Source organism: Oncorhynchus clarkii, chromosome 32, assembly GCF_045791955.1.
Source record: "Oncorhynchus clarkii lewisi isolate Uvic-CL-2024 chromosome 32, UVic_Ocla_1.0, whole genome shotgun sequence".
Classification (NCBI taxonomy): domain Eukaryota; kingdom Metazoa; phylum Chordata; class Actinopteri; order Salmoniformes; family Salmonidae; genus Oncorhynchus; species Oncorhynchus clarkii.
This window is the reverse complement of record NC_092178.1, coordinates 1,108,589-1,121,337: the sequence shown is the minus strand read 5'-3', so window position 1 is coordinate 1,121,337 and position 12,749 is coordinate 1,108,589. Positions and strand designations below refer to the sequence as shown.

At 43.9% G+C, this 12,749-nt stretch overlaps 1 protein-coding gene across 1 annotated transcript in view; it reads right to left on the bottom strand.

Moving 5' to 3' along the window:
• Positions 1–12,749, bottom strand: part of LOC139391599 (regulating synaptic membrane exocytosis 2b) — a 316,232-nt gene that overhangs the window by 21,962 nt on the left and 281,521 nt on the right. Inside the window, exons 20-21 of the mRNA XM_071138971.1 lie at positions 8,067–8,231; positions 7,587–7,765 (exon numbers count right to left, since the gene is read on the bottom strand). Coding sequence (XP_070995072.1) covers positions 7,587–7,765; positions 8,067–8,231 — 344 coding nt within the window. The remainder of the gene's footprint in view (positions 1–7,586; positions 7,766–8,066; positions 8,232–12,749) is intronic.

Sequence of the window (12,749 nt, the reverse complement as noted above, 5' to 3'; positions counted from 1 at the left end):
GATCAGAGATGCAGCCAAGATCACTCTGGATGAACTGCAGAGATCTACAGCTGAGGTGGGAGACTCTGTCCATAGGACAACAATCAGTTGTATATTGCACAAATCTGGCCTTTATGGAAGAGTGGCAAGAAGAAAGCCATTTCTTAAAGATATCCATAAAAAGTGTCGTTTAAAGTTTGCCACAAGCCACCTGGGAGACACACCAAACATGTGGAAGAAGGTGCTCTGGTCAGATGAAACCAAAATTGAACTTTTTGGCAACAATGCAAAACGTTATGTTTGGCGTAAAAGCAACACAGCTGAACACACCATCCCCACTGTCAAACATGGTGGTGGCAGCATCATGGTTTGGGCCTGCTTTTCTTCAGCAGGGACAGGGAAGATGGTTAAAATTGATGGGAAGATGGATGGAGCCAAATACAGGACCATTCTGGAAGAAAACCTGATGGAGTCTGCAAAAGACCTGAGACTGGGACGGAGATTTGTCTTCCAACAAGACAATGATCCAAAACATAAAGCAAAATCTACAATGGAATGGTTCAAAAATAAACATATCCAGGTGTTAGAATGGCCAAGTCAAAGTCCAGACCTGAATCCAATCGAGAATTTGTGGAAAGAACTGAAAACTGCTGTTCACAAATGCTCTCCATCCAACCTCACTGAGCTCGAGCTGTTTTGCAAGGAGGAATGGGAAAAAATGTCAGTCTCTCGATGTGCAAAACTGATAGAGACATACCCCAAGCGACTTACAGCTGTAATCGCAGCAAAAGGTGGCGCTACAAAGTATTAACTTAAGGGGGCTGAATCATTTTGCACGCCCAATTTTCAGTTTTTGATTAGTTAAAAAAGTTTGAAATATCCAATAAATGTCGTTCCACTTCATGATTGTGTCCCACTTGTTGTTGAGTCTTCACAAAAAAATACAGTTTTATATCTTTATGTTTGAAGCCTGAAATGTGGCAAAAGGTCGCAAAGTTCAAGGGGGCCGAATACTTTCGCAAGGCACTGTATATATACGCGTAGATATGTGTAAGTGGTGCTGTTTTTCTTGTTTTTTTTCTGTGTGCTTTGTCTCTGTTGTTGTATCTCTTAATGTGGGTGAAAATTGTACAATTCCAATAAAAATACTGTTACAAAAAAAAAATAGTACCCGCAAAACACCAGTCTCAACGTCAAGGGTGAAGTGGCGACTCCGGGATGCTGGCCTTCTAGGCCAGTGCCTAGAGTGCCTCTGTCCATGTCAGCGTGTGCGCAACTGGTCGAAGGAAGTCAGAAGCAGGAGAGCAGAGATGAGTGAACAGGCACACTTTGTTCAGGCAGAGGAAAACAGCCGGACGCAACTGCGTCACAACACTCTGGCCCAAGCAAAAAAGCAATAGCGCAAAAATTACACAACTAGGTACAAATAACATAACCACGGGTTACAACAATACCCGGCGCAAAACCAGCCTGTAGCATCACACACGTAACGAACGAACACACAGACATGGGAGGAACAGAGGATAATATACACGTATAGAGTAACCAGGTGTGCGGGAAAACAAGACAAAACAAATGGAAAATGAAAAGGTGGAGCGGCGATGGCTAGAAGATAGGTGACGTCGACCGCCGAACACCGCCCGAACAAGGAGAGGGAACGACTTCAGCGGGAGTCGTGACAGTCCAATGTCTGTGTTCTTTTGCCCATCTTAATCTTTTCTTTTTATTGGCCTGTCTGAGATATGGCTTTTTCTTTGCAACTCTGCCTAGAAGGCCAGCATCCCGAAGTCGCCTCTTCACTGTTGACGTTGAGACTGGTGTTTTGCGGGTACGATTCAATGAAACTGCCAGTTGAGGACTTATGAGGCATCTGTTTCTCAAACTAGACACTAATGTACTTGTCCTCTTGCTCAGTTGTGCACCGGGGCCTCCCACTCCTCTTTCAATTCTGGTTAGAGACTGTTTGCGCTGTTCTGTGAAGGGAATAGTAAACAGCGTTGCACGAGATATTCAGATTCTTTGCAATTTCTAGCACGGAATAGCCTTCACTTATCAGAACAAGAACAGGCTGACAAGTTTAAGAAGAAAGGTCTTTGTTTCTGGTCATTTTGAATCTGTAATCTAACCCATGAATGCTGATGATCCAGATACTCAACTAGTCTTAAAGAAGGACAGTTTAATTGCTTCTTTAATCAGAAACATTGTTCAGCTGTGCTACATAATTGCAAAGGGTTTTCTAATGGTCAATTAGCCTTTTGAAATTATAAACTTGGATTTGCTAACACAACGGGTCATTGGAACACAGGAGTGATGGTTGCTGATAATGTGCCGATGTAGATATTCCATAAATAAAGTCTGCCGTTTCCAAGTACAATAATCATTTACAACATTAACAATGTCTACACTGTATTTCTGATCTATTTGATGTTATTTTAAAGGACAAAAATGTGTTTTTCTTTCAAAAACAAGGACATTTCTAAGTGACCCCAAAATTTTAAACGGTAGTGAATATATTTTTTTAACCTTTATTTAACTAGGCAAGTCAGTTAAGAACTTATTCTTATTTACAATGACGGCCTGTGCCGGCCAAACCTGGATGAAACTGGGCCATTTGTGCGCTGCCTTATTGGACTTATTGGAATCATGGCCGGATGTGATACAGCCTGGATTCGATCCAGGGACTGTAGTGATGCCTCTTGCACCGCTGCACCACTTGGGAGCCCTTCTTGCTGTGTCTCTCAGATCATTCACAGGTTTGTGGAAGTTGTGGAGCTGATGTTTAGGCCAAGGTATGCATCTTTTTTTGTGTTCTCTAGTGAAACAGTGTCTAGATGGAATTTGTATTCGTGGTCCTGGCAACTGGACCTTTTTTGGAATACCATAATTTTTGTCTTGCTGAGATTTACTGTCAGGGCCCAGGTCTGACAGTCTCTGTGCAGAAGATCTAAATGCTGCTGCCCATCTTGGTTGGGAACAGAAGCAACAGATCATCAGCAAACAGTAGACATTTGACTTCAGATTCTTGTAGCACGAGGCTGGGTGCTCCAGACTGTTCTAGTGTCCTCGCCAATCCACTGTTATATATGTTGAAGGGTGAATATTTATTTTACCTCTATTTAGCTAGGCAAGTCAGTTAAGAACACATTCTTATTTTCAATGACAGCCTAGGAACAGTGGGTTTACTGCCTTGTTCAGGGGCAGAATGACAGATTTTTACCTTGTCAGCTCAGGGATTCAATCTTGCAACCTTTCGGTTACTAGTCCAACACTCTAACCACTGGACTACCTGCCACCCCTGTCATCTGTTGTACGGTAATTTGGTAAAAAGCACATTTGACATTTACTCAGTCCATTGTTTTCACCGAGGAAATATACAAGTCTGCTGTTAATGATAATGCAGAAGATTTTCCCAAGGTTGCTGTTGACGCATATCCCATGGTAGTTATTGGGGTCAAATCTGTCTCCACTTTTGTGGATTGGGGTGATCAGACCTTGGTTCGAAATATTGATGAAGATGCCAGAGCTAAGGATGATGTTAAAGTGTTTAAGTATAGCCAATTGGAATTTGTGGTCTCTATATTTTATCAATTCATTTAGGATACCATCAACCCCACAGGCCTTTTTGAGTTGGAGGGTTAGTATTTTGTCCTGTAGTTCATTCAATGTAATTGGATAATCCAGTGGGTTCTGGTAGTCTAGCTAAGATTTGTAATTGATCAGGTATTTGTTCTTGCTGTTTTGTTCTTTGTTATAGAGTGAAAAAGATTGGAAAAGTGGTTTATCCACTCACCTCTGTTTTGGATAGATACAGTTGAAGTCGAAAGTTTATGTACACCTTTGCCAAATACATTTAAACTCAGTTTTCTTTTACAATTCCTGACATTTAATTCCAGTAAAAATGTCCTGTCTTAGGTCAGTTAGGATTACCACTTTATTTTAAGAATGTGAAATGTCGTAATAACAGTAGAGCGAATTATTTATTTCAGCTTTTATTTCTTTCATCACATTCACAGAGGGTCAGAAGTTTACATACACTCAATTAGTATTTGGTTGCATTGCCTTTAAATGGTTTAACTTGGGTCAAACGTTTTGGGTAGCCTTCCACAAGCTTCCCACAATAAGTTGGGTCAATTTTGGCCCATTCCTCCTGACAGAGCTGGTGTAACTGAGTCGATTTTGTAGGCCTCCTTGCTCATACACGCTTTTTCAGTTCTGCCCACAGATTTTCTATGGGATTGAGGTCAGGGCTTTGTGATGGCCACTCCAATACCTTGGCTTTGTTGTCTTTAAGCCATTTTGCCAAACCTTTGGGAGTATTCTTGGGTCATTAACCCATTTGCGACCAAGCTTTAACTTCCTGACTGATGTCTTGATGTTGCTTCAAAATATCCACATTTCCTTCCTCATGGTGCCATATATTTTGTGTAGTGCAGTCCCTCCTGCAGAAAAGCACCCCCACACATGATGCTGCCACCCCCGTGTTTCAGGGTTGGGATGGTGTTCTTTGGCTTGCAAGCTTCCCCCTTTGTCCTCCAAACATAACAATGGTCATTATGTCCAAACAGTTTTATTTTTGTTTCATCAGACCAGAGGACATTTTTCCAAAAAAGTATGATCTTTGTCCCTATGTGCAGTTGCAAATCATAGTCTGTTTTTTAATGGCTGTTTTGGAACAGCCATTAAAAACTTCCTTGCTGAGCGGCCTTTCAGGTTATGTCGATATAGGACTCGTTTTACTGTGGAAATAGATACTTTTGCACCTGTTTCCTCCAGCATCTTCACAAGGTCCTTTGCTGTTGTTCTGGGACAGAACACGTCTCCTTCCTGATCGGTATGACGGCTGTGTGGTCCCATGGTGTTAATACTTGCATACTATTGTTTGTACAGATGAATGTGGTACCTTCAGGCATTTGGAAATTTCTCCCAAGGATGAACCAGACTTGTGGGGGACTACAATTTTTTTTCTGATGTTTTGGCTGATTTCTTTTGATTTTCCCATGATGTCAAGCAAAGTGGCACTGAGTTTGAAGGTAGGCCTTGAAATACATCCACATGTACACCTCCAATTGACACAAATGATGGCAATCAGCCTATCAGAAGCTTCTAAAGCCATGACATCCTTTTCTGGAATTTTCCAAGCTGTTTAATGGCAAAGTCAACTTAGTGTATGTAAACTTCTGACCCACTGGAATTGTGATACAGTCAATTATAAGTGAAATAATCTGTCTGTAAACAATTTTTGGAAAAACTAAGTAGATGTCCTAACCGACTTCCCAAAACTAGAGTTTGTTAAACAAGAAATTTGTGGAGTGGTTGAATAACGAGTTTCAACAACTCCAACCTAAGTGTATGTAAACTTTAGACTTCAAATGTAACTCTTTGTGTTGTTGTTTGTTTAGTATATTCCAATTTTCCCAGAAGTGGTTAGATTCTATGGACTCTTCAATTACGTTGAGCTGATTTCTGACGCCTCAGGTTTTTCTGTGTCTCTATGGTTTTGGTTGTCTTTCTTAGGTTTTTGCATTCTTCATCAAACCATTTGCAATTGTCGCTAATTTTCTTAGGTTGAATGCTTGAAAAGTTTAGATTTAATATGGAAGCTGAGAGGTCAAATATAGTGTGCAGGCTTTCTACTGCCAAGTTCACACAACTATTACAGTGAAATATTTTGTCCAGGAAGTTGTCTAAAAGGTTTGAATTCGTTATTGCCTAATTGTTTTTTTGGTAGGTTTTTGCATTTCCTTCTATAGAATTTCCCAATATTGTGTAATTTCTTTGGCTTTGTTGACTCATGATTAATAAAGGTTAAATAAAATAAATAAATACAAAATTTGAGTATTGCTCTGTTCAGGTTCTGATAGTGGTGTTAGTGGACTGTGAACGCTCTGAGACACTCTGGGTTGAGTTCACTGATAAAGTAATCTACACTACTACTGCCAAGGGATGAGCTGTAGGTGTACCTACCATAAGAGTCTCCTCGAAGCCTAGCATTGACTATGTACAGACCCAACGTAAGACAGAGCTGCATGAATTGTGACCCATTTTTGTTGGTAGCTGTTTGTCCCCATGTGTGCTGAGAGTGTCAGGTTCTTGTCCAGTTCTGGCATTTAGGTCGCCACAGACTATTACATGTCCCTGGGCCTGGCAATGGTTGACTTCCCCCTCCAGGATGGAGAATATGTCATCATTAAAGTATGGGAATTCTATTGGTGGGGATATAGGTAGCACACAGGAGGACATTTTTCTCTGTTGAGATCATTTCCTCATTAGTTTTTAGCCTGTCTTCCCTGTTTCACACCTGGTAGTTTGGTGGATGGGACTACCAGCTCTCTGTAACCTAGAGGGTAACCAGTGGGTCCATCTCCTCTATACCACCCACCTGGTAGTTTGGTGGATGGGACTGCCAGCTCTCTGTAACCTAGAGGACAACCAGTGGGTCCATCTCCTCTATACCACCCACCTGGTAGTTTGGTGGATGGGACTGCCAGCTCTTTGTAACCTAGAGGGCAACCGGGGGGGTCCATCTACTCTATATGTTTATTATAGGACAACAGTCTGTATTCCAAATGTTTCATTTAGTTGATGACCCAGTCTCTCTCTGAAGCATCAACCCTCTCCCTGTAGCATCAACCTTCTCCCTTTTTCTCCCAGTTGCCTCAACCCTCTCCTTGTAGCATAAAACCCATCCCTATCTCTCCCTGTAGCATCAACACTTTCTCTGTAGCATCAACCTTGTCCCTGTCTCTCCCTCTAGCATCAACCCTCTCACCGTCTCTCCCTGTAGCATTAACCCTCTCCCTCTCTCCCTGTAGCATCAACCCTCTCCTTGTCTCTCCCTGTAGCATCAACCCTCTCCTTGTCTCTCCCTGTAGCATCAGCCCTCTCTTTGTCTCTCCCTGTAGCATCAGCCCTCTCCTTGTCTCTCCCTGTAGCATCAACCCTCTCCTTGTCTCTCCCTGTAGCATCAACCCCCTCCTCGTCTCTCCCTGTAGCATCAGCCCTCTCCTTGTCTCTCCCTGTAGCATCAGCCCTCTCCTTGTCTCTCCCTGTAGCATCAACCCTCTCCTTGTCTCTCCCTGTAGCATCAACCCCCTCCTCGTCTCTCCCTGTAGCATCAACCCTCTCCCTGTCTCTCCCTGTAGCATCAACCCTCTCCTTGTCTCTCCCTGTAGCATCAACCCTCCCCCTGTCTCTCCCTGTAGCATCAACCCCCTCCTTGTCTCTCCCTGTAGCATCAACCCTCTCCTTGTCTCTCCCTGTAGCATCAGCAGGTGAGGTAAAACATTCTGGGCTCAGTGTCAGGGTTAGAAGTTGAGGTAAAACAGCCTGGACTCACCCTCAGGGTTAGGGTTATAAGGTGAGGTAAACAGTCTGGACTCACCCTCAGGGTTAGGGTAAAAAGGTGAAGTAAAACAGTCTGGACTCACCCTCAGGGTTAGGGTTATAAGTTGAGGTAAACAGACTGGACTCACCCTCAGGGTTAGGGTTATAAGTTGAGGTAAACAGCCTGGACTCACCCTCAGGGTTAGGGTTATAAGGTGAGGTAAACAGCCTGGACTCACCCTCAGGGTTAGGGTTATAAGGTGAGGTAAACAGTGTGGACTCACCCTCATCATTGATCTGCGTGGCGCTCTGGCTTTTCTTCCCGAGGCCGACCATCCCCATTATTTTAGCACCGAAGCTTGAGCGCCTCTTCTTGTCGTCATCATCGTCATCATTCCTGTTCAGAGAGCACATCTCCCCTCCCACACTGGAGCTCCTCTGGATGGGAGCCGCCGCCACTGGCCTGTTTATCATTTTGGACGTAAACTTACTGTCAGTCAGCAACATCAGCCATGGCAGGGCAAGGTAGCTCAGGGCAGTATGTTACGTAGACGGGACAGAGAGCAAAGATACAGGGAAGGAATGGAAAGAGGACAAGTGGATATGGGAAGGAGAAAATAGGAGGAGAGGAGGGAGATTGCAGATTCAGCTACAGGGGACTGCGACACTGACAACGGTCACAGGTTACAAGTATAAGTGGAACAGGAGCAGTGTCAGGGTTTAGGGTTAGTGACAGGTTGTCACTGGTTAGATTTCAGACTTACTTGGTCTCTGCTGTGTCTTCTTCCTCCTCCTCTTCCCCTGACACTGCCCCCTCCCCGCTCTCCGCCCCACTTCCGCCCCCCTCCGCCCCCCCTTGGCCTCCGTCTGCTCCTCCCACTACTTCCTCAGCCACCTCAGCCAAAGTCCCCACCTCCAACTGGCCCTCACTGAAGACACACAACAGGATGAATGATCGGAGGCATGAAAAACAGAACAGAGGGCAGAGAAAATGTGTGACCATGAACATAGAACATTCTCAGAAACAGGCAGGCATAGAACATTCTCAGAAACAGGCAGGCATAGAACATTATCAGAAACAGGCAGGCATAGAACATTCTCAGAAACAGGCAGGCATAGAACATTCTCAGAAACAGGCAGGCATAGAACATTATCAGAAACAGGCAGGCATAGAACATTCTCAGAAACAGGCAGGCATAGAACATTATCAGAAACAGGCAGGCATAGAACATTATCAGAAACAGGCAGGCATAGAACATTATCAGAAACAGGCAGGCATAGAACATTATCAGAAACAGGCAGGCATAGAACATTCTCAGAAACAGGCAGGCATAGAACATTCTCAGAAACAGGCAGGCATAGAACATTATCAGAAACATGCAGGCATAGAACATTCTTGGAAACAGGCAGGCATAGAACATTCTCAGAAACAGGCAGGCATAGAACATTATCAGAAACAGGCAGGCATAGAACATTATCAGAAACAGGCAGGCATAGAACATTATCAGAAACAGGCAGGCATAGAACATTATCAGAAACAGGCAGGCATAGAACATTCTCAGAAACAGGCAGGCATAGAACATTCTCAGAAACAGGCAGGCATAGAACATTATCAGAAACAGGCAGGCATAGAACATTATCAGAAACAGGCAGGCATAGAACATTATCAGAAACAGGCAGGCATAGAACATTATCAGAAACAGGCAGGCATAGAACATTCTCAGAAACAGGCAGGCATAGAACATTCTCAGAAACAGGCAGGCATAGAACATTATCAGAAACAGGCAGGCATAGAACATTATCAGAAACAGGCAGGCATAGAACATTATCAGAAACAGGCAGGCATAGAACATTATCAGAAACAGGCAGGCATAGAACATTATCAGAAACAGGCAGGCATAGAACATTCTCAGAAACAGGCAGGCATAGAACATTCTCAGAAACAGGCAGGCATAGAACATTCTCAGAAACAGGCAGGCATAGAACATTATCAGAAACAGGCAGGCATAGAACATTCTCGGAAACAGGCAGGCATAGAACATTCTCAGAAACAGGCAGGCATAGAACATTATCAGAAACAGGAAGACAACATCCTCACCCTCAATGTGAGAAAGACAAAAGATATGATCATGGACTATAGGAAAAGGTGGGCCGAACAGGCTCTTATTGACATTGAAGGAGCAGAAGTGGAGCGGGTCAAGAGTTTCAAGTTCCTTGGTTTCCACAAAAAATTATCATGGTCCAAACATACCAAGACAATTGTGAAGAGGGGACCTAGGACCAAAAAAGGCTCCTTAACAGCTTCTACCCCCAAGCCACTTTGATTTACTTGATTTATTTCAGCTTTCATTTATTTCATCACATTCCCAGTGGGTCAGAAGTTTACAGACAGTCAATTAGTATTTGGTTGCACTTCCTTTAAATTGTTTAACTTGGGTCAAACATTTCAGGTTGCCTTCCACAAGCTTCCCAAAATAACAAGTTAGGTGAATTTTGGCCCCTTCCTCCTCACAGAGCTGGTGAAACTGAATCAGGTTTGTAGGCCTCCTTGCTCGCACATGCTTTTTCAGTTCTGCTTGCAAATTTTCTATAGGTTTGAGGTCAGGGCTTTGTGATGGCCACACCAATACCTTGACTTTTTTTTGTCCTTAAGCCATTTTGCCAAAACTTTGGAAGTATGCTTTGGGTCATTGTCCATTTGGAAGACCCATTCTTTAACTTCCTGACTAATGTCTTGAGATGTTACTTCAATATATCCACATCATTTTCCTTGCTCATGCTGCAATCTATTTTGTGAAGTGCACTTGGTTGACCCAAGTGCAAGTCTCCTTTCTGAGCGGTATGATGGCTGTGTGGTCTGTGATGGCTGTGCAGACAGAACATTCTCAGAAACTGGCAGACATAGAACATTCTCAGAAACAGGCAAGGCAGGCAAAGAATATTGTAAGAAATAGGCAATGCAGACTAATCGGATCCAAGATGGCATAGCAGTCAGGCGTCTTTTGTCTTATTCTTGTCGTGTCCAGTGTATATACCTTATCCTTTTTCTTCGCACATATTTTTTAAATATTTTTCTTATCCCCAACTTCAACATTCTCTCCTGCAACCCGCCTCACCCAATGTGGTATGGTTTTGCTATTTTCTTTACTTTAGAACCGAAACCCCCAACAGTAGCTAGCCAGCTTACTAGCTTGTAGTCAGCTAGCCACTGCTAGCGGTCATCAGCTAACCTCCTGGCTAACGTCTCTGTCCCGAAGCAAGCACCAATTAACCTGGAGCTAGCCTATGCTAGGCCCATCTCCCGGCTAACTGAAGAGGTCCATCAGCCACCCCTTGGGCAACAATACCTATTTTGCCAATTGGCCTGGACCCCTTTTATTGCCGATACAGAGCCGCGCCGATCCATCACGACTGGACTACCAACGTAATGCGCCCGAGGGGATTTTTCAACAGGCTCCTCCGTCACGACGTCCCCTGAATGCCCATCTACTAGCCTTCTTGCCGCGGCCCGCTAGCTGTCTAGAGCATGCCAATTTTTTGGGCTACTATACATATTTTGCCAATTGGCCTGGACCCTTTTACTACATGGCCCTCTGCTGATCCATCACGACTGGTCTGCTGACGTAACCACAGGTAGGGGCTATAACAGACTTCTTCCATTGCGACGTCCCTCTAAGGCCCTTCTGCTAGCCTGCTAGCCCCGGCCCGCTAGCTGTCTGAATCGCCATGTTTCCAGGGCGCCCAGCTACTCACTGGAGCCAATGATCACTCGGCTACGCATGCCTCTCCTTAATGTCAATATGCCTTGTCTATTGCTGTTTTGGTTAGTGATTATTGTCTTATTTCACTGTAGAGCCTCCAGCCCTGCTCAATATGCCTCAGCTAACCCTATTGTGACCTCACCTGGGTTAATTGATGTCTCTAGAGACAATACCTCTCTCATCGTCACTCAATGCCTAGGTTTACCAGCACTGTACTCACATCCTACCACATCCTGTACATTATGCATTGAATCTATTCTACCGCGCTGAGAATCCTGCTCCTTTTACTTTCTGTTCCCGAACGTACTAGACGGCCAGTACTTATAGCCCTTAGCCGTACCCTTATCCTACTCCTCCTCTGCTCCTCTGGTGATGTAGAGGTTAAACCCTGCAGTGCCTAGCTCTACTCCATTCTCCATTCCCCAGGCCCTTTCATTTGTTGACTTCTGCAACCGTACAAGCCTTGGTTTCATGCATGTTAACATTAAAAGCCTCCTCCCTAAGTTTTTTTTAATTCACTGCTTTAGCACACTCCGCCAACCCGGGTGTCCAAATCGTGTCTGAATCCTGGCTTAGGAAGGTCACCAAAAATCCTGAATTTCCATCCCCAACTACAACATTTTCTGACAAGATAGAACTGCCAAAGGTGTCGTAGTTGAAATCTACTGCAGAGATTTGATCTACTACAAACAATTTGACCTTCTACTTTGAAAAGTCCATCCTTCCAGAAACAAGTCTCCCACTGTTGCAGCTTTGCTATAGACCACATTCTGCCCCCAGCTGTGCCCTGGACACCATATGTGAATTGATTGCCCCCCATCTATCTTCAGAGCTTGTGCTGTTAGCTGACCTAAACTGGGACATGCTTAACACCCAGGCCATCCTACAATCTAAGCTTGATGCCCTCAATCTCACACAAATGATCAATGAACCTACCAGGTACAACCTCAAATCCGTAAACACAGGCACCCTCATAGATATCATTCTAACCAACCTGCCTTAAAAATACACCTCTGCTATCTTCAACCAGGATCTTAGCAATCACCGCCTCATTGCTTGGTCCGTAATGGATCTGCGGTCAAACGACCACCCCTCATCACTGTCATATACTCCCTAAAGCACTTCAGCGAGCAGGCCTTTCTAATCAACCTGGCCCGGGTATCCTGGAAGGATATTGACCTCATTCGGTTAGTAGAAGATACCTGGTTATTCTTTAAAAGTGCTTTCCTCACAATCTTAACAACTTCTTGATCCTACTTGAGACGCAGATGTCTCAACTAGGCACCTGGAAATGCAAATGCGCTACGCTAAATGCTAAATGTACTCGTTAAAACTCAAACGTTCATCAAAATACACATGCAGGGTATAGAATTAAAGCTACACTCGTTGTGAATCTAGCCAACACGTCAGATTTTTAAAATGCTTTTCGGCGAAAGCATGAGAAGCTATTATCTGATAGCATGCAACACCCCAAAATGCCTGAATGCGACGTAAACAAAATATTTAGCGTAGCCGGCGCTACACAAAACGCAGAAATAAAATATAAAACATTCATTACCTTTGACGAGCTTCTTTCTTGGCACTCCTATATGCCCCATAAACATCACTATTGGGTTTTTTTTTCGATTAAATCGGTCCATATATACCCAAAATAGCCATCTATGGAAGCTGTGTAATTCAGAAAAA